The 20,452-nt window shown below is 38.7% G+C and overlaps 1 protein-coding gene across 1 annotated transcript; it reads left to right on the forward strand.

The window, feature by feature from the left end:
- Nucleotides 1-3,102: 3,102 nt before the first annotated feature.
- On the forward strand, nt 3,103-13,435 carry LOC106057161 (uncharacterized). The gene is made up of 3 exons (XM_013214291.2): nt 3,103-3,308; nt 11,078-11,208; nt 12,312-13,435. The coding sequence occupies exons 2-3, from the start codon at nt 11,134-11,136 to the stop codon at nt 12,810-12,812; spliced, it is 576 nt and encodes a 191-aa protein (XP_013069745.2). The 5' UTR covers nt 3,103-3,308; nt 11,078-11,133; the 3' UTR covers nt 12,813-13,435.
- Nucleotides 13,436-20,452: the final 7,017 nt, after the last annotated feature.

Below are 20,452 nucleotides of genomic sequence, written 5' to 3' on the forward strand. Positions count from 1 at the left end.
TTTTAAAGAAAAAACTGCTTGGATAAGTGATTTAAAAAAAAATTAGATTTTTAGCTTTTAGAAAACAAAAATATAGCCGTTGCATCAGAACTTTCAATGGTCTAAAATATTATGATGTCGGATTTTCTAGTTTTCGACATCTAAACGGGACGGACGGACAGACATTCCACACAAAACTAATAGCGTCTTTCACCCTATCGGGGGCGCTAAAAAACGAGACATAAAGTAACCCTAACAGTTTCGATAAAGTGTCACTGGATAGGTCCACATAGAGAGCGAGAATAAAGGAAAGATTGAATATTAGTTCGTTTTTTTTCCACATAATAATAATGTCTAAGAAAATGTCAAAGTGCACTATAAGGTAAAATTATGTTTTTGTTTGTTGTTTTTTTCCATAATATTACGGTATATACCAATGGAATTTTCATGAAAAAATAGTATAAATATACAGTAAAATTACAATCTTTGTTAGATCAATCCATGTCTTTTCAAATTCAATAATCTTTAAATAAAACATGATTTCAATTTAGTCGCTATTAAACGAAAGAAATTAATTTCATTGGTGGGTGTACTATATACTAAAAGGCATGAGACCCCCACCTCCAATCCAAAATAAAAATGGCTTCAACCTCAACCGATATTAATCGGAGAGAATTAATATCTGCGGTAGGTGTCTAACAATCAAAACGGTATGAGGCCGGAATAATAAAAAAAGAGGCATAAGCCCCCCCCCCCACTCTCTCTCCCCTAACATCCCCCCTCTGAAAAAAAAATTACTTTACTCCAATCTCGCTGATATTAATTGGAAACGTTGTTGTGACGTCGCAGGTCAAGGTTGATGCCATAACGAATGGTTTCGGCTGGGTTCGCTAAACGTCGTCTGCTTCCACTCACCTGAGATGAGCGAGTGGGAACATATCAGGAAGGAATAGTCCTCCCATAGTGCCCTGGCAAGAAACTGGGCCTCGTAGCTCCCATACAAGTCGAGTGACTGCCCAGACACGTTCCCCGTTAGCTCTCGGTGTTTGGGACACTCGTACAAAATATGCGAAACTGTTTCGACGCTCTCCACAGCGACGGCATCGGGAGTCGTAGTTTTGAAGGGACAGTGCAAGGTATGCCCCAACTGGACAGTGTTCCGTCCTATACTGCGTAATGATTGCCTGGTCTGAATGTCTCAGCTCTCAACCGCCGCTTCCACTGACAGAGGCCCCACGGGATCTGGAATCCTCAGCGGATGCCATACCAGATTGGGCATTATAGGCCACACATGATGGGATTATTCTCAAACTCTAGCTCTAGTCCTCGTCCCATATGCTAGGACAAATTTGTACAAATGCTCCTTCTTCCCTAGTGCTATTAGAGCATGGAATGGATTGCCTGAGTTATCCAGGAAAACCAGTGACTTGGCAGAATTTAAGTCATTGGTTAATAAGCATGACTAAATGCATGACGCGTATGACGTAATCATCTTCTTTTTTGAAGTAACGTCTGTATTATATAAGATAAGATAATAGTCGTTACATCAATGCATAAAATCTCTTTAAAACACCTCAAAACTTTGAATACTAAAGTGATACACACTGGTGTATACATTTAATACATACATTTTGTAAGTTCCGCATTTCCGTTTGGGTTTAGAAAGTTAAAAACCCACGCATGTTGAAAAATCGAACTCTACAATGAATTACTGAGATGAAAAAACAAAAAAACAAAAACAAAAAGGTTGGAATTATGGTCAACCTTCACCTTGCTTCCTGAAGTGAACTGTCAAACAAATATGGCGATTGTTTCACAGCCAGGGAATTTATAACGTCAAGTTCCTGCGACCACAAGCTACGTGAAGATAATCACAATATCGACCAGTGGTATGGCTGTCACACACACTCACTCACACACACACTCACTCACACACACTCACTCACACACACACACACACTTACGCACAGACACACACACAAGTAATAACGTCATATACACTTGTGAATGTTAAAAGGAAGCTTTCATTAAACCTAATTATTTCAAGATAATGAAATGTCAATACAGCCTGAGTATAAAACACGAATACTTAAGTCCATGTATAGCATATAAATGAAAAAGAATGACAAAAGGGTGACCATAGAAGAAATTTACAAATTGAAGACAGAGTATATTAATCCTGCACAAATACAGAAGAAGAAGACCGGTAAAAATACAGAAAACTAGGTATGGTTCACAAATACAGAAGACTAGATTAGGTTCAAAATACAAAGGACTAGGTATAGTTCTCAAAAAACAGAAGCCTGTACAACGACCAACCGCCTTTACTTTTCCCCAACTAATGTCAGGTACCCATTAGAGCTGGGTGGACTCAGAGGCGCCCGAAGATCTCGAAATTAAAAATCCCAGTCTTCACCAGGATTCGTACCCAGGACCCCAGTTCGGAAGTCAAGCGCTTTACGGCTCAGCCACCGCGCCTCCTACCTCTTATACTGGGATAGGCCTATTTTGACCGGTGGATTTTAATCGCACTGATTTTTCATTTCGGGATCCTTATGGCGCCTCTGAGTCCACCCAGCCCTAATGGGTACACGAAATGATAAAAAGTAAAGGCGGTTGGTTGTTGTGCTGGCCACATGACACCCTCGTTAGCCTTGGCCACAGACACAGATTACATATATCTGTCCGTATCGCAATGTCTGAAAGGTGAAACTTTACTTACATTTTATCTTATAGAAGTGATTATCATTACTCTTTACTATAATAATAATAATAATAAATATTATTTTTGCTCTGTCTTCTATAAATAAACATTGTATGTTTTTTTCACCGAAACACCATTAGGTGTCTATTATTTTTACAATAATTAGTTTCTATGTTTCTGACAACTGAATCTCGTTACAAAGTATTGTTACCGACCCGTTTCACAAAGTATTATTACTGACACGCCCAACAATGTAGGCCTATTATTGCTTCAAAGCCTCACAATTGTTACGAAAATACGAATGTCGTTAAAATAGCCAACTCGAATGTCGTTAAAATAGCAAACTCACAACCGCACGTGCCAGCGTTGGGGCTCACGGAGTCTAGAGTGGGAGAGCACTGATATATTAACCACCTCGTATGCCCCTCCCTCACTGCTTGCTACAGCTGATGTATGCTGGAACCGTGGGAAAAAAAATCTAGGAAAAAAAAATGAAATCTTGAATCGTGCTCTGAGGCTTTGTCCAGGCGATTACTTGTATAATTGAAAACTGACCAAACAGACGATAAGAGACGAATCATTGTGCAAGTCGTCAAGGGATATTCTTGGAACATGTAACTAAACCGTGAGTTGCCCTTTGATTAATATTCTATGTAGAACAAAAAGATATTTTTAAAATTTATATTAGTTTAAAAACAGAAAGATAAGTATCATATACCTTTTGTCTATACGAATAAATAAAAAATGTATTTTATCTTTATTTATTAACAAAAATATAAAAAGTTGACTAAAACAACAATATACCCTGTTGTACTATCAACGGGGTAAACAGTAACAACAGAACTTGCTGACACATTTGAGGCAACTTGCGCTTAAATTAGAAAGCTTCGGGCAGAAGGGGCCTCGTCAACCTTAATTGGCTACCTAACTTGGATCAGGAAAACTTCATTACTTATCTTATATTATACAGACGTTACGTCAAAAAAAAAAGATGATTATGTCTTACGCGTCATGCATCTAGTTATGCATGTTAACCAATGACTAATGACAAGTCACTAGTTTTCCTGGCTAGCTCAGGCAACCCATTCCATGCTCTAATAGCACTAGGGAAGAAGGAGCATTTGTACAAATTTGTCCTAGCATATGGGACGAGGAATGTGCCTTTATCTCTGTGTCTTTCTGAGTATTTTATTAGATTTTGTTTTTGTATTTGAAGATTATGGCTCAGTGTTTTATGTATCATTGCTACTTTACTTTTAAGTCTTCTAGCCTCAAGGCTTTCTAAATTTAGTGATTTTACTAAAGGTGTTACTCTAGTCAAATGTGAATATTCGTTTGTTATGAATCTCACTGCTCTATTTTGTGTCTGTTCCAGTTTCTTAATGTTTTCTTGAGTTGAGGGGTCCCAAACAGAGGATTCATATTCCATTATTGGCCTAACCAAGGTTAAAAAAACATCTTAATTTTATGTTCTTATTTGATTTATAGAAATTTCTTTTAATAAACTCTGAATCCAAACCTGCTAAACACAGGTTTTCAGAGCCAACCTTGAAGAGCCTATGACCCTTAAACTGCTTGTAGCAGTTTAAGCTTGACCCTGCAGACCCTGCAACGCTTCTGCTGATCCCATTTTGTATCGGTTATTACCGTTCCTATGGTACCAACTGCGTGACATCTGTATGGGCTATATGGCAATAGTTCAACAGTTGGCCTTTATAAAATGAGACATAGTCGTCTTTCGACTGAAAGTAACCAATGAATGAATGTTAACACAATGTTTTTCTTTTCGTTCTTAATTTAAAACTGTACAAATTGGGGTCAAACATTTCTCAACAACAATACTTAGAACTAGGTAACTGAAAAAAAAAAAGATTTTTAAAAAGTTTTAAAAAGGGAAAAAACTGCACATTTAATGCCATATCTCTCAATACTGCGAGATTTATTTCGTTTCCTATATAAAACAGAGTAATTTAATTACCACTAATAAATTAACTAGTTTGTTATATTTTTTTTTATTATTAAATACGTTTGTAAAGTTTTAACTTGATTTAAGAATGAGAGGTGGGAGAAATAACGTGTATTAGATTTGAACCAGACTGACAGAATGAATTAAAGTAATTGTACTAAAATCTGTTCTCTAAACATATTTATATATGGTCGGTGCTATCCACTGCGGTTAGCTCAGGGTGTCAACCCACCCCGGCTATCAACTTTGGGTGTCTCCCCATATTCATTTTCTTTTTCCATTCAGGTGTCGCCCTCCTAATGGGTGTCATCCGATGCGACCGCCGCCCCCCACACTCCGCTAGTGACGCCACTGATATATATATATATTTATATAGATAGATAGATGGATAGATAGATAGATAGATAGATGGATGTATAGATAGATAGATAGATAGATAGATAGATAGATAGATAGATAGATAGATAGATAGATAGATAGATAGATAGATAGATAGATAGATAGATAGATAGTTATTAACCTTCTTGTATAATCTATTAAAACTTCCAACCTCTATGGATGGCTCAGAATTCTTAGGCTACCATAATAGTCATCAATAGATAGATAGATAGATAGATAGATAGTTAGATAGATAGATAGATAGATAGATAGATAGATAGATAGATAGATAGATAGATAGATAGATAGATAGATAGATAGATAGATAGATAGATAGATAGATAGTTATTAACCTTCTTGTATAATCTATTAAAACTTCCAACTTCTATGGATGGCTCAGAATTCTTAGGCTACCATAATAGTCATAAATAGATAGATAGATAGATAGATAGATAGATAGATAGATAGATAGATAGATAGATAGATAGATAGATATTTATTAACCTTCTTGTATTAAAACTTCCAACCTCTATGGCTGGCTCAGAATTCTTAGTCTACCATAATAGTCATCAATTTTATAAAAACGTAATCATACTTTAATTTAGTTTTTTTCCCCTGAAGACCCATTGTTGTGATGCTGTCCTTATTTGTAGCCACGGCCGTCTGCTAATCAAGTAGAATACACAACATAAAGGCTGGGGATAAATACTCTAGGACAGTGGCTCCCAAACTTTTGACCTATGTGTACCCCTTTTATGTAATGCTGAGCACCCCTCGCCCCCCTCTCCCACGAAACTTTAATTTATTAACAGAACATAATAAATGGTTATTTTTAAAAATCAGTTAATGAGGTGCAACGCGTACCCCCTCCAAAGTCTTCCCGTACCCCTGGGGGTACGCGTACCCCAGTTTGGGAAACACTGCTCTAGGAAAACGAATCCCTTTATGACAACAGTCATTTGTATTTATTCTGCAAACAAAAATGCCTGGTCGTGCGGTTTGCACGCTGGACTGTCGTTCAGATTTATCGATGGTCCCGGGTTCAAACCCTGCCCGCTCCCATCCCCCGTCGTCCTGCGGGAAGTTTGGACTAGGAAGTAATTATCTTCAACTCTGAAGGAACATCCGAAACATGTAAAACATTTTACAAAACATTTTACAAAAACATACAAACCTATAATATATATACTACTTTAAATTTGTACATATTCAATAATGTTATTCAAGTTAGAAAAGGGAATAATAAAATATGAATACTGAAATTTTATAATGTAAGTTTGAGTTAGATTATTGGAAATAAAAGAGGAGCCTGTCCTGGACAGAGGTATTGAGTTCAGTAAATGAGGGCAGGCGGAGGGTTATGGTAATGAAAAGGGGCAATAACCGAGAGATCAGGATAATGTATGGAGCTAATGACCCTATTAGACTCCTTTCTTGCTCGTTATTCCCACACTGATGAGCTCCCCTGGCTTCGCCCCCTCCCCCCATTAAAAGAAAATTAATTCATTCTAGTTACACTATGTACTAGGAATAAGTCAAGGTTGTTATAGCCGAAGGTGGCATATGATATGGCACTAAAAAAATCTACGAAATGCTTCCAACGGCTTGCATCTAAACTAAACTGAGATGTTATCACTAACAAAAAAGGCGCCAAGGCGAGCAACTGGCAAGAGGAACTTTTCAGCCATGGCTGGCTACTCACCTAGGAGAGGTAAACCTCTGCTGCCTTGGCTGGCTACCCACTTAGGAAAAGGTAAACCTCTGCTGCCTTGGCTGGCTACCCACTTAGGAGAAGGTAAACCTCTGCTGCCTTGGCTGGCTACCCACTTAGGAGAAGGTAAGCCTCTGCTGCCTTGGCTGGCTACCCACTTAGGAGAGGTAAACCTCTGCAGTCTTGGCTGGCTACCCACCTAGGAGAGGTAAACCTCTGCAGTCTTGGCTGGCTACCCACCTAGGAGAGGTAAACCTCTGCAGTCTTGGCTGGCTACCCACTTAGGAGAAGGTAAGCCTCTGCTGCCTTGGCTGGCTACCCACTTAGGAGAGGTAAACCTCTGCAGTCTTGGCTGGCTACCCACCTAGGAGAGGTAAACCTCTGCAGTCTTGGCTGGCTACCCACCTAGGAGAGGTAAACCTCTGCAGTCTTGGCTGGCTACCCACCTAGGAGAGGTAAACCTCTGCAGTCTTGGCTGGCTACCCACCTAGGAGAGGTAAACCTCTGCAGTCTTGGCTGGCTACCCACCTAGGAGAGGTAAACCTCTGCAGTCTTGGCTGGCTACCCACTTAGGAGAGGTAAAGCTCTGCTGCCTTGGCTGGCTACCCACTTAGGAGAGGTAAAGCTCTGCTGCCTTGGCTGGCTACCCACCTAGGAGAGGTAAACCTCTGCAGTCTTGGCTGGCTACCCACTTAGGAGAGGTAAACCTCTGCTGCCTTGGCTGGCTACCCACTTAGGAGAGGTAAACCTCTGCTGCCTTGGCTGGCTACCCACCTAGGAGAGGTAAACCTCTGCTGCCTTGGCTGGCTACCCACCTAGGAGAAGGTAAGCCTCTGCTGCCTTGGCTGGCTACCCACCTAGGAGAAGGTAAGCCTCTGCTGCCTTGGCTGGCTACCCACCTAGGAGAAGTTAAACCTCTGCTGCCTTGGCTGGCTACCCACCTAGGAGAAGGTAAGCCTCTGCTGCCTTGGCTGGCTACCCACCTAGGAGAAGGTAAGCCTCTGCTGCTTTGCGACTATATCTAACGTAAGAAAAGCTTCGGGAGTCAACCTTAAGAAGCCGGGGACCCTTAGACAACTTACAGATCACAGTGCTACACCCTGGCATAACCTGCGAAGCCGCTGATCATGTATCGATACACATCGGCTGTGTGGAAAGGGAGGAGTACTGTGTGGATGGAAACCTTCAGCAGACGTTCACCTCATTTATATAAATGGACCTCATTCACCAATCGTAAACAAACAACATTTAGCCACGTGATTCTCTATCTCTTCTATACAAATTACGATCTAATTTTAAATACATAATGGCTATCACGTGACAGTTTTTTTTTCCTCGTTGTTTTATCAATGTTATCACGTGACTAAATGTTGTCTGTTTACTATTGGTGAATGAGGTCCTTTGATCCATAGTCGCCTTGAGACTGTAGGGAGCCATAGAATGAAATTATCCTTTTTTCTAGTTTACTTCTTTTCAGAAGGTTTAGTGGAATTTGTGTACGAATTTTTGTTGTTGTTGTTGCTGTTTTTTGGGGGTTTTTTTGGTGTGTGGAGTTGGCAGTTTGAGCTGTCGTCATGGTATCGTTTGAATCCTGCCCACTTTCTGGCCTTGCCATTCTGCAGGTGGTTTGTGCTAGGGCGAAGTAAAGTAGTTTAAGGTTCCCCTTTCAGATCTTGCGATTAATAGGGTATATGATGTAAAGATTAAGTAAAACAAAGTTCCCCTTTCAGATCTTGCGATTAATAGGGTATATGATGTAAAGATTAAGTAAAACAAAGTTCCCCTTTCAGATCTTGCGATTAATAGGGTATATGATGTAAAGATTAAGTAAAACAAAGTTCCCCTTTCAGATCTTGCGATTAATAGGGTATATGATGTAAAGATTAAGTAAAACAAAGTTCCCCTTTCAGATCTTGCGATTAATAGGGTATATGATGTAAAGATTAAGTAAAACAAAGTTCCCCTTTCAGATCTTGCGATTAATAGGGTATATTTTGTAAAGATTAAGTAAAACAAAGTTCCCCTTTCAGATCTTGCGATTAATAGGGTATATTTTGTAAAGATTAAGTAAAACAAAGTTCCCCTTTCAGATCTTGCGATTAATAGGGTATATGATGTAAAGATTAAGTAAAACAAAGTTCCCCTTTCAGATCTTGCGATTAATAGGGTATATGATGTAAAGATTAAGTAAAACAAAGTTCCCCTTTCAGATCTTGCGATTAATAGGGTATATGATGTAAAGATTAAGTAAAACAAAGTTCCCCTTTCAGATCTTGCGATTAATAGGGTATATGATGTAAAGATTAAGTAAAACAAAGTTCCCCTTTCAGACCTTGTGGTCTTATAGGGCAGATGATGTAAACGTCATCTGTTTCTGTGACCCATGGTTTACATGGGTGATATGTGGCCAGCACAACGACCAACCACCTTTACTTTTCCCCAATTAAATGTCAGGTATCCATTACTGCTGGGTGGACTCAGAGGAGCCTTACAAGATCCCGACATTAAAAACCTCAGTCTTCACCAAGATTCAAACTTAGGAGCTCAGGTTCGGAAGCCACCGTGCCTTCGTGCTAGGGCGTATCTATACATATAATTCTCTACGTCGCCCAACTACGTCGACTCTCTAACCCTCTCTCTAAAATGTCATGTAAAGATAACTTTTATTTCTGCCAGTCAGACTAGATTTACTCCAAGTAACTTTCGCAGCGACAGAGAGCGCGGCTCAGATAAAAAAAAAACGCAGGGGGGGGGGGGGGCGGGGAGAACAAGAAACGGAGTGTAAAACTATCCCAGTTGCTACCTCTCAAACTGTCCTTACTCCCGGGATATGCCTGACTCCATCAGATTCAAATTTGCCTTTTACCTTTACGCGCAGACAATTCCCTGTTAGATTAGCCTTTGCCAAGACAATTAATAAAGCACAAGGCCAAACGTTCAAAAAGATTTGCCTGTATCTTCCAAAACCTGTTTTCAGTCATGGACAATTGTATGTTGCTCTCTCCAGAGTTCCTTCTTTTCATTCACTCACAGTCGTTTGCCCAAACCCAACCCATTTGGACAACTGTGTCTTTCAGGAAGTTTTTCACCCGTCACTAAATAGCGGCGTATGCTACGTCGCGGGTCGACTAGTCGTAAGTAATAATTTTCATTTCGGAAGGAATGTCCGAAATATACAAATCGAACGGAAGATGTAAAGAAAACTGATTCTTTAAAAATAGTGTGAATATAGAAGTGAAGCTAGTTGCTGAAACAAATGATGATACATACATATTAAACATAAATAAACAGCAGCACCAGGGACCCAGCTTCACTTCTATACTTACGTTCACAGCTTAATTACTCATAACCACTGAAGCTTCTATATGTAATGTATTTATGTTGTCCACAACACAATTAAATAGAGCCATCGTTTGTCTAATACATGCCTAACGGCTGTCTGTGTCGGCTCTATTGAAGTTGTTGGTGAACGGATGTGGCGAGGTGGGGGAGGGGCTAGCTAAGGCATGTGACCATTGACCACTGGGGTGGTAACTTGCATATCGGCGAAACGACTCTGGACCAAAAGAATGTCTTGGTCATTCCGATGGTCGAGAGGTTAAGTTCGCTTAGTGCGTTATTGCTAGGCGGTGTTGTCGTTTCCAGGATCACTGGTTCACGCTCGAGCATGTTGAACCAATTGGTGCTTACTTCGGACGGTGGAGGGAAAATTACGACACACGGTGTCGCCACTGCATGGAGGACGACGAGACAATAGAACACATTCTTTACGAATGCAGAGTTCTGCACGAAAGACGATCGGGACAAGGATTTGATAGAGAGAAAACTGGTACATGTCCGACACAGAGGCTGTCCTTGTACGAGGACAAGGCGACCTTAAACCTCACTGCTCGCTTCCTCTCACGTGCTCTAAAGGAGTAATTCCCAGCATGGTTCGTTACTAATGGGGGTTTCTGATTCGGTTCTCGCCTTGGTCGGCTCAGTCCCTTATTTTCGCCGCATTTAAAACACTACAATCTCTCATTTAAAAACTTGGTCCCTGGTGCTGCTGTTTATTTATGTTTAAGATGTATGTATCATCTAAAAATAGGTGCGGAGAATAAAGAAAATAGAAACGAAAAAGAAGATGTAGCTGGCTCTTTGATAAGTGAATGAAATAAATATCCGGGACATTTATAACGGAGCAAACGATTTCCCGTATGCAATATGAAAATATCAAGTTTAGGAAGGGGAGAAAGGGAAGTAACCAATCATCGATCCTTATGACATCCCTTAGTTCATCTTTTTCCCCCAATCACCAAATCTTACTCAAGGCCTATTCATTTCTCGTGTCTGTTAGACTGAATGAAGACAGAGCTTCCGGCGAGTGGCGAGCTGTCAGGAGCTTCGTAAATCATGCACACAGTTTTTATTCGCTCGAGTTTTCTTCTCTTGGTTGTGCTCTATTGCAGAGGTTCTCAAGCTATAAGGGTAAGTAACATTTTTATAAAACTTCCACCGGCAATATTGTATTTAAAAATATCTTTTTTTTTTCCCTAGACGTCATTTTTTTTTAATGGAGCGTTGCGTTTATACTGTTGCAGTGTTTCCCAAACTGTGTACTGCGGAACCTTAGTGTTTCGCAAAGCCTGAACATGTGTATCGTCTTACTGCAGGAATAATTAAGTAGTAGACTACCAAGTGGTAAATCTCTCTAAAAAAAATAAGCAAAGTGTTCCGCTAAATACTTAGATAAGGGCAGAGTACTACGTTAAGGAAAAAGTTTGGGAAACACTGTATGTGTTGGCAGGCCAATAAATGCGTTCGCTTGATTGGCTCGTTAAATTATTACTTTTTTAACTTATTAAAATTAATACAATTTTGCAATTATAATTTTATTATTATCTAAATATATACTTACAATAATTTTACATCTTCTCAATATTGTTATCTTTCAGACCAATATGTCTATAAAGAATATTAATAAACAGATGATCTTAAATTGATAGGCCCTACCTAAACAAATAGACATAAGAGACCACGGGGGGATATTTATTTATATATTGCATGAATAAAACTAGTGTACCTTGTGTACAGAATATAGAAAGTTTTTATGTATTTTAAAAACTGTTTGATCATATTTGTGTTTTTTTTTTAGCTCCCAAGAATCAGTTTTGTAAATACTTCCATTAGTAGCACACAATAATATCAACTGAAAACATATTGCAAAAAGAAATGGGTTAATAATTATAAATGATAAAGCGGAGTAAATTCGAGGATTCATTGCTAGACTTTGAGAAATTTAGTTGACACCAGTCATCTTTCAAATCAAAATTTTCCTCTATTTCTTTTTTTTTTTCCTCTTCTTTAGGTTCATTATATCACCCCACATTTTTCAGATCGCTTGTTATTCTTTTTCTATCTTAATAATTATTGATTGCTTTAAAATATTTAGACTGGATCTTATAAATCAAATCAAATTAAATAAAGGACTCATCCTGACAATCCCCAATACATCTAGCTCTAGATATAAAAGGGAATGTCGTTAATGGATAGTTTGTACATTCCTTCGTTTCTCTAATTTCTCCATCCAGTACAGAACATGTGACGAAGGCTGTTGTGTCCATGAATACTGTGCCTTTCAACGCATCTGCTATCCCAAGATCCACTGTCGCTTCGGATGCCCCGACGGACGTTGCGTTGGTCAGGACACGCCGACAACCAAAGACGGCGTTACGGAAGACTCAGGAACTTCGGCGCCGAAATTCACAGAGAGAACTAAAGAGAATTACCTCCCGCTTTACAAGGGAAGCAATCAAGGATATGACGATCAGCGATTAGGCGCCAGGTCAGCAATAAAAATCGTTCGTCGATCTAAACCGGAAGAGACGAACGCGCAACACACGGGAGATATGCCAAGTGGAATCTGTATGCCGGATCCGCCCTGCAAACCAACGGATTACTGCGGCATGGCTCACGTCTGCTCTATGAATTACAATCTGGGTTACCGCACTTGCCAGTACAATCTGGACATTGGTTCAACGCTCTGTTATGACAGTAAGGGCAACCTAAACCTTAAACCTATGACGAAGTAAACTTAATTTCTCTCTGGAGCTGTAAATTGTTTACTTGAAATGTCTTCATGTAAAGGTAAAAACAATATCGTCAAGATTATACCAAAAATAATTAATTCTTATCAGCTGCGCTCACACATCATTAACTCTTTCTCCCCGTAATTATTTACCACATTCTGATGGAATCAACGTTTGCATCGTTGGTTAGGAGAGAAAGAGTCAACATATCGTTATGACACTGTAAGTACCACACAGAAGAGTAAACACGAACTGTCTATAAAATGCCTTTGTAAATTATTTTTTTTTTTTTTACAAATCTTGTATAAACGCACTCAGTCTGTCTGTCTGTCTGTCCAAAAGTTCGTACACGTTATTTCTCCGACACCCAATCTCCAATCAAGCTGAAATTTTGCACAATTAATTAATTCTTTACCTGACAACACAAGCATCAATTAAAAAAAAAAAACAATTAGTAAATTAACTATTGGTAATAAATTACTTTGTTTGGTATCTCAAACAAGATAAAGAAATAGCACTTGACTGAAGTGGTGGCATAAGCTGAATTAATCCCCCTTATAGATTGTCGTTTGAGGCTTATCACAAATTTAATAACCAGACTAGTCCAAACTTATTGATACACGTAATAAAAGCTTTGTTGTTTATTTTTTTTTTAAGTATTTTTTTTTAATTTTGCTTATTATTTATGTACATCCACCATTTTGTCACACTAAACCTTCAAGTTTCTAATGAGGTGCCCATCATCGTATTCTTTCATCTGGAAGTCACCCCTACCTCGCTACGCCACTGGTTAAAACAAACTAGTTCATGAAGATACTTCCATTTGCTGTATTGCTTTAATGGAAAACACGTTGTCCGTGAATTTTAAAATCCTTTTTATTTTTTAAAATAATTCACACGCTTTTTATTTTAATATCGACCCTAGCAGACGACACACGAAGAGTTAAAACAGCCAATGGCAGACAACCAAATAGAAAAGAAATATTCAACAATGTCAACAATCATTATCAGGTGCTGTTTAGAGGGGAAAAAAAAGAAAAAAATGGGAAGGGGGATAGTACATTACGTGACCTCACATTGAGCATGCAAAGAATACAGACAAGTTCAGGGAGCAGGTGAGTTAGAGTGAGATATGCTGAATAAATGCTTGTGTGAACTGAGCCGTATTTAGACTTGAAAAAAAAGGACCTTAGCTATTTGGGATATGGGACCATTTCGGGGCCCTTGTATGTCTAAATATATCTCTGATCTTATATAATACAGACGTTACTTCAAAATGAGAAGATGATTTAGGCCTATGTATTGAAATGTGATGTAATACTCGTTTATTGATAGAGTTGAATCTGTGTATGTGTTTTGTAAATCGGCCTTGTAGTTTGTGTATCTCTATTCCTAAAGTAAGTGCTAAATATTTCCTAGGGGGCCCAAAGCTATGTGTTACCTTAAGATAAATCCGGATCGTCTCTGTCTGTGGTCTAGGCCTGCTGAGAATTCAGAGAAGTCTATGGAGCCGGTATGTTACGTAAGTGTTTGTGCTTGTCTCAAGCACAATTGAACATTACTAGTAGGGTTAGGTTAACACAATTTTCAACTAGATTATTATTATTATAGCTTTTATATAGCGCTACCATAGACAAATAAATATAGACTGGCCGATAATAGAGTTTTATGAAACGAAAATTTGTGACTTGCATTTCTGTGTACTTTATTTATGTCTGAAGATCATGCAATTTTTCAATTTTTCAGAATTCGGAAATCCGACACCAATAGATATACATGTTTTCAAGTTACATGAAGTTACTTCCTTCGGCCAGTCTATATTTATATATGCCTATGAGCGCTACTTTCATGCTTATAGCATGCTCAGAGCGCTTTTGGTCCAATCTCATTTGTGGACCAGTGGGGGGGAGGGAGTATCTAGGAGTCGGTTTTCCATGCTGCCTTTAGGCGCTCAGTAAACACAACTCTGCCCGAGTCGGGTGTCGAACCTCGAGCCCCCTTCTAGGTAGCCAAGCCAAGCTTAGTTCAAGCACACTTGGCCTCTCGACCACGCTTCCCACCAGATACGATTACATAAGTCTAAAGCTACACTAAGCTGAGTTTTTTTTTTTTTGTGTTTTGTTTTTAGGAAGAAGTGGGACATAGACGATACATGGAAAAAAAGTCTTTTGATTCGACACACAACAATTTGAAATTCTGACTTCCCCTTAAAAAAAAGCTTAATAAGCATAATTTCATCATTAAAAGAACGCACATCATGTCAGGTTTAAATTATGCATGGAGAGTAGGCCTAGTGGCAGGATTTTTAATTTTGGGATCGTCGGCCACCTAGTTCATCCAGCTCTAATGGGTACCTGACATTAGTTGGGGAAAAAGGTTAGTCGTTGTGCTGGCTACCTGACATCCACGTTAACAGTAGGCCACAGAAATAGATGACCTTTACATCGACTCCCCTATAGACCACAAGGTCTGAAAGGGGAACCTTACTTTACTAAATCTCCGCGTGCGAAACATTAGAACTGAACAGACACTTCAGGACAGAAGAATAAAAAGTAAAGTAGCTATAACGGCTGCCTGGTCGTGCGGTTTGCGCGCTGGACTGTCGTTTGGAATTATCGATGTTGAACCCTGCCCATCCTCCGTCGTCATGCGGGAGGTTTGGACTAGGAAGTTCTCTGAAGGAACATCTGAAACATGTAAAACATTTTAATATATAAAACACTTAACCATAACTTACAAAGAGAAAAACAAAGCCCGGTGAAATAATCAGAAAGACACAAGGATAGAGACACATTTCTAAATCTGTACGCTACAGCAAATTCGTACAAGTGCTTCGTCTTCCCTAGCGCCATTAGAGAATGGAATGCCTGAATCAGCCAAGAAAAACCACAGCTTAGCAGAGCTTAAGTCATAGATTAACATGCATGACTAGATTGACACGTGAAATGCGTAGGGAGTAATTATTTTCTTTTTGAAGTAAAGTCTGTAATATATATATATGATAAGATAATGGGCAAAGTAAAACTCTATGGTCATAACACAAGGTCCTCAGGGCGCGCCAAGACCCTCCTTCAGGGAACAGTACCAGGAAAAAGAAGAAGAAGAGGCAAACGGAGAAAGCGATGGGAAGGCAACATAAAAGAATGGACGGGCCTTCCATATCTTATCTTATCTTATCTGATACAGACGTTACTTCAAAAAAGAACATGATTACGTCCTACGCGTCATGCATTTAGTCATGCATATTAACCAATGACCTAAACTCCGCCAAGTCACTGGTTTTCCTGGCTAGTTCAGGCAACCCATTCCATGCACTAATAGCGCTAGGGAAGAAGAAGTTTTTGTACAAATTTGTCCTAGCATATGGGATGAGGAATGTGCCTTTATCTTTGTGTCTTTCTGAGTATTTTATTAAATTTTGTTTTTGTATTTGAAGATTATTGATCAGTGTTTTATGTATTATTGCTACTTTAAAGTCTTGTCCTGAAGGCTTTCTAAATTTAGTGATTTTACTAAAGGTGTTACTCTAGTCAAATGTGTATATTCGTTTGTTATGAATCTCACTGCTCTATTTTGTGTCTGTTCTAGTTTCTTAATGTTTTCTTGAGGGGTCCCAAACAGAGGATGCACATTCTAATATTGGCCTAACCAAGGTTAAATAACATTTTATATATCGACTATATTGAGTCTAAGTCAGCGCCAAATATATATCTCGAAGATTACACTATTTCCTTAGTTTTAAACACAAAATTAAGAAACGCAATCAAAAACGTGTGTCAGTCAAAGACGTTAAAGGGAGACAATATATTTTCGAAACAAACGAAATACAATTTCAATAGCAGGCGAGAGTTATCTCAGGGGAGATTAGCCAGGTTTTTGGTTTTAAATTATTCACACAAGTAGTGCGAAGTGTTCTCCCGTTACAAGAGGCGAATCGATACTACCGTCGGAACATAAAGATGTCAAAATATAGAATCGATGCTACATTTCAAGTATGACAATTACCCAAAAAATGAAGAGAATCGATTTAAAATAGGAAACGAAGATGACAACCATTGGGAGATAAGAAAAGGGATGATCTGACAGACGTCAGGTCAGCTGATTTCTACTTTAGACTATGTGATAGAGTCAGATAGAGTGATACCATGGATTCACTGTAATTAACATCGACTTACCAGATTATACACTATATGCAATAATGTTTATTATGTCCTATAGCTGATTGCTATAAAAGAAGCGTTAACAATTATTATTGTAAGCTAATTATGTAGGCCTACTCATTATAATGTATGATTTCAGAAAATAACAACATAACACTCCAGCCATTGCCCATACACCCCCATCGACCCGTTAGTGCCCCTTTGCAAATTTCTATCAGTCTATTCTAAAAAAAATCGTATAATTCACACTTTGGAATACATTATATTCGTACGCTACAATTACAGTATTCAAGCGAGACCAATCGTCATAGAATGTTTAAACTTTTAAACCATAGACTTATATATATTATATCTAGACTGGAAACCGGAAATAAATTCTTATCCGCGACTGAATATATATATATATATATATATAGATTTTTATGCACGTAAAATCTTTTCTGCCTTAGAAAAGTAATGATCTTTAGTTTTCAAAGTTTAGAAATAATGCAAAATCATTTCTCGAATATTGACGCAAATATATGAAACAAAGAGCAGGGTGCCAGGACATCCGCTCTGTTATCAGCAGCAGACGCCTTGGCTGGCTTGGCCACTTTCGTAGAATGCCAGTAGGTCGACTTCCACAGGACATCCTGTATGGCGATCTAACAGAAGGCAGGAGAGCCGCTGGTCGCCCACTTTTACGTTATACGGATGTATGCAAACGCGACATGAAGCTCTTCAAAATCGACACTGCCAACTGGGAAGAGGTGGCACTGGACAGATCCACATGGAGAGAGAGCATAAATGAAGGGTCACAGATTGCAGATGTCATACACAACAGAAGCAGAAAGAAGGGTGAAAATGCAACGGCGCCTGGTGATTATATATGCCCAACCTGCGATAGCAGCTGTGTATCAAAGATTGGCCTCTTTAGTCACACAAGAAGTTGCAAAGGGAAATGATCGTCTCTCGAGAAGTAAAATGCCACAGACAGATATGAAACAAACCATTTCCTTTTAGTTTCCATTGAGATTATGTTTCAAAAATCCTAGATCGAAATAATTCATGTTGATTTAAATCACGTTATATACATTTAAATAGATTGATTACCTAGATCTTTCTAGATAATGTATCTAAAAATTGCGAAATTATAATTATGAGACGAGAGTAGGCCTACTCTTATTTTTGATGTTCAATTAGGCCTACTAGATCTAGATCTACATCTTAATGTATATCTTACATAGGGGTCATAGGTTAGGATAAAAAAAAAAAAGCCTTTACTTCTTTTAACTACTTTACAAAACAACGCCTTGATCCAACTTTCTACAAAACTTTCACATTTTTTGTAGTGCTAAAAAATCTCCATGTCCAGTCTAGAGTAGTATATCTATATATAGATCTAAGTCTATGATATAATTATATCATTAATAATAATATTAATAATTATATATATAGACTTAAGTCTGTGCATAAGCGTTTTGAAAATGTGTTTTTACAGTGCTAAAAGGTGCACAAACAATGATCATATACCTTTCAATGAGATATCCAGACTACAATTAGTTTGTACACCGGATACACCAAACAGATAGCTATTTATAGGTTTTTCCGCGATGTATGAAAATCTCCAATACATTTGAAACGAATAATTCACACACTTATTTATTTTACTGTAGACACTCCAATACTAGGCTCTCTTATATCACGTTTCCGTGTCAAGGTTGAGTGAAGGGAAATAATGTTAAGTCTGTGTCGAGCTGGTTAAGTGAGAGTTGTCTTTCCTTCAGAGTTTCAAAGAAAGTGGAGACATTACCCAACTTCCTTCCAGTAATGGCGTCATCTATTCTTCTTCCGAGTGGCACGTCTGCACAGTAGAAAAGAGGCAGAACTTTTTGTTTTTCGCAAGACTTTCTCACACTTTACAGCATTCATCAAAATCTAAAAGTAAAAGTGTAGTTCCCATTTTAGACTTGCGATCTATGGGGGAGATGATATTAATGTTTGTTTGTAAAATGTTTTACATGTTTCGGATGTTCCTTCAGAGTTGAAGATAGTTTACTTCCAAGTCCAAACATCACGCAGGACGACGGGGGATGGGAGCGGGCAGGGTTTGAACCCGGGACCATCGATAAATCCAAACGACAGTCCAGTGCGCAAACCGCACGACCAGGCGGCCATTTGTTCTATGGCCAATGGTTAACGAACAGGGTGTCATGTAGCCAGCACAACAACCAACCGCCTTTACTTTCCGCAACTAAAGCCAGGTGCCCATTACAGATGGGTGGACTCAGGGGCGTTCTAAAAATCCCGAAATTCAAAAAATCTAAGTCTTCATCAAGATTTGAACCTAGGACCCCATGCTTTATCACTCAGACACTGCGCCACCTCATCAAAATCTAGTTTTATTGTAATGTGGAAAGTCAAGTTTTTATGTCACTGTCGTAAGGAAAGCATTAACAACAAATAATTCTATTCCATGTGCATGTACAAGTTAGAGTCTATAGAACCTAAAATAAGAGATTTTATTTTAGTGTTGCAAATGTTTTCCAAGGGACGAAATCGACATGACATTTCACATTTATGGCAGAACTAAGGGTACAATTGTTCTTGTTATAAGATAGTGAAGAAAATACATCAAAGCAAAGGCAAGCTCAGGATTCTCCACGGATCTCCGATTCAGCAACACCAGCAGGATTTCCATTTAATTAACACCGTCAAGCAGTAACTTAGGTACCAAGTTAACAAATGACATGTGACCTTTGAGGACCCCCTCTCACCCACACTCTAAATTCTAAATCTCTCAAAACAATGCAGTTAAAATAGAACTGTTTTCACCACTGATTGACGATCAAGGTCACGTGACTACTGTAAGCCCGCCTACATTTCTCCACACACCCTTCTGTTACACAGACAATTCTACTAGAAATGAACTAACCACAGTTAAAGAAAGACTATCGGAGACAAAGAAAGACAATCAGAGACAAAGAAAGACAATGGGAGACAAAGAAAGACAATCAGAGCCAAAGAAAAACTAATCAGAGACAAAGAAAGACAATCAGAGACAAAAAAAGACAGAGACAAAGAAAGACAATCAGAGACAAAGAAAAACTAATCAGAGACAAAGAAAGACAATCAGAGCCAAAGAAAAACTAATCAGAGACAAAGAAAGACAATCAGAGACAAAAAAAGACAGAGACAAAGAAAGACAATCAGAGACAAAGAAAGACAATCTCAAAATGCCCCTGCGTTTTGCATGCCAGACTGTCGTCGTTCGGACATATCAATAGTCCTGGGTTCAAACCTTGCCCGGTCCGATCCCTAGTCCTCCTGTGGGAGGTTTGGACTAAGAAGTAAATTATCTTCAACTCTGAAGGAACATCCGAAACATGTACAACGTTTTACAAAAATTTACAAAGCAGAAATAATTATAAGACTAAATAAACAGACACAAGCTTAGTGCTAAGGAAATTATTGAAATCCAGATAACTTGACTTTGTCCTGGAA

Source organism: Biomphalaria glabrata, chromosome 2, assembly GCF_947242115.1.
Source record: "Biomphalaria glabrata chromosome 2, xgBioGlab47.1, whole genome shotgun sequence".
In the NCBI taxonomy this organism is placed as follows: domain Eukaryota; kingdom Metazoa; phylum Mollusca; class Gastropoda; family Planorbidae; genus Biomphalaria; species Biomphalaria glabrata.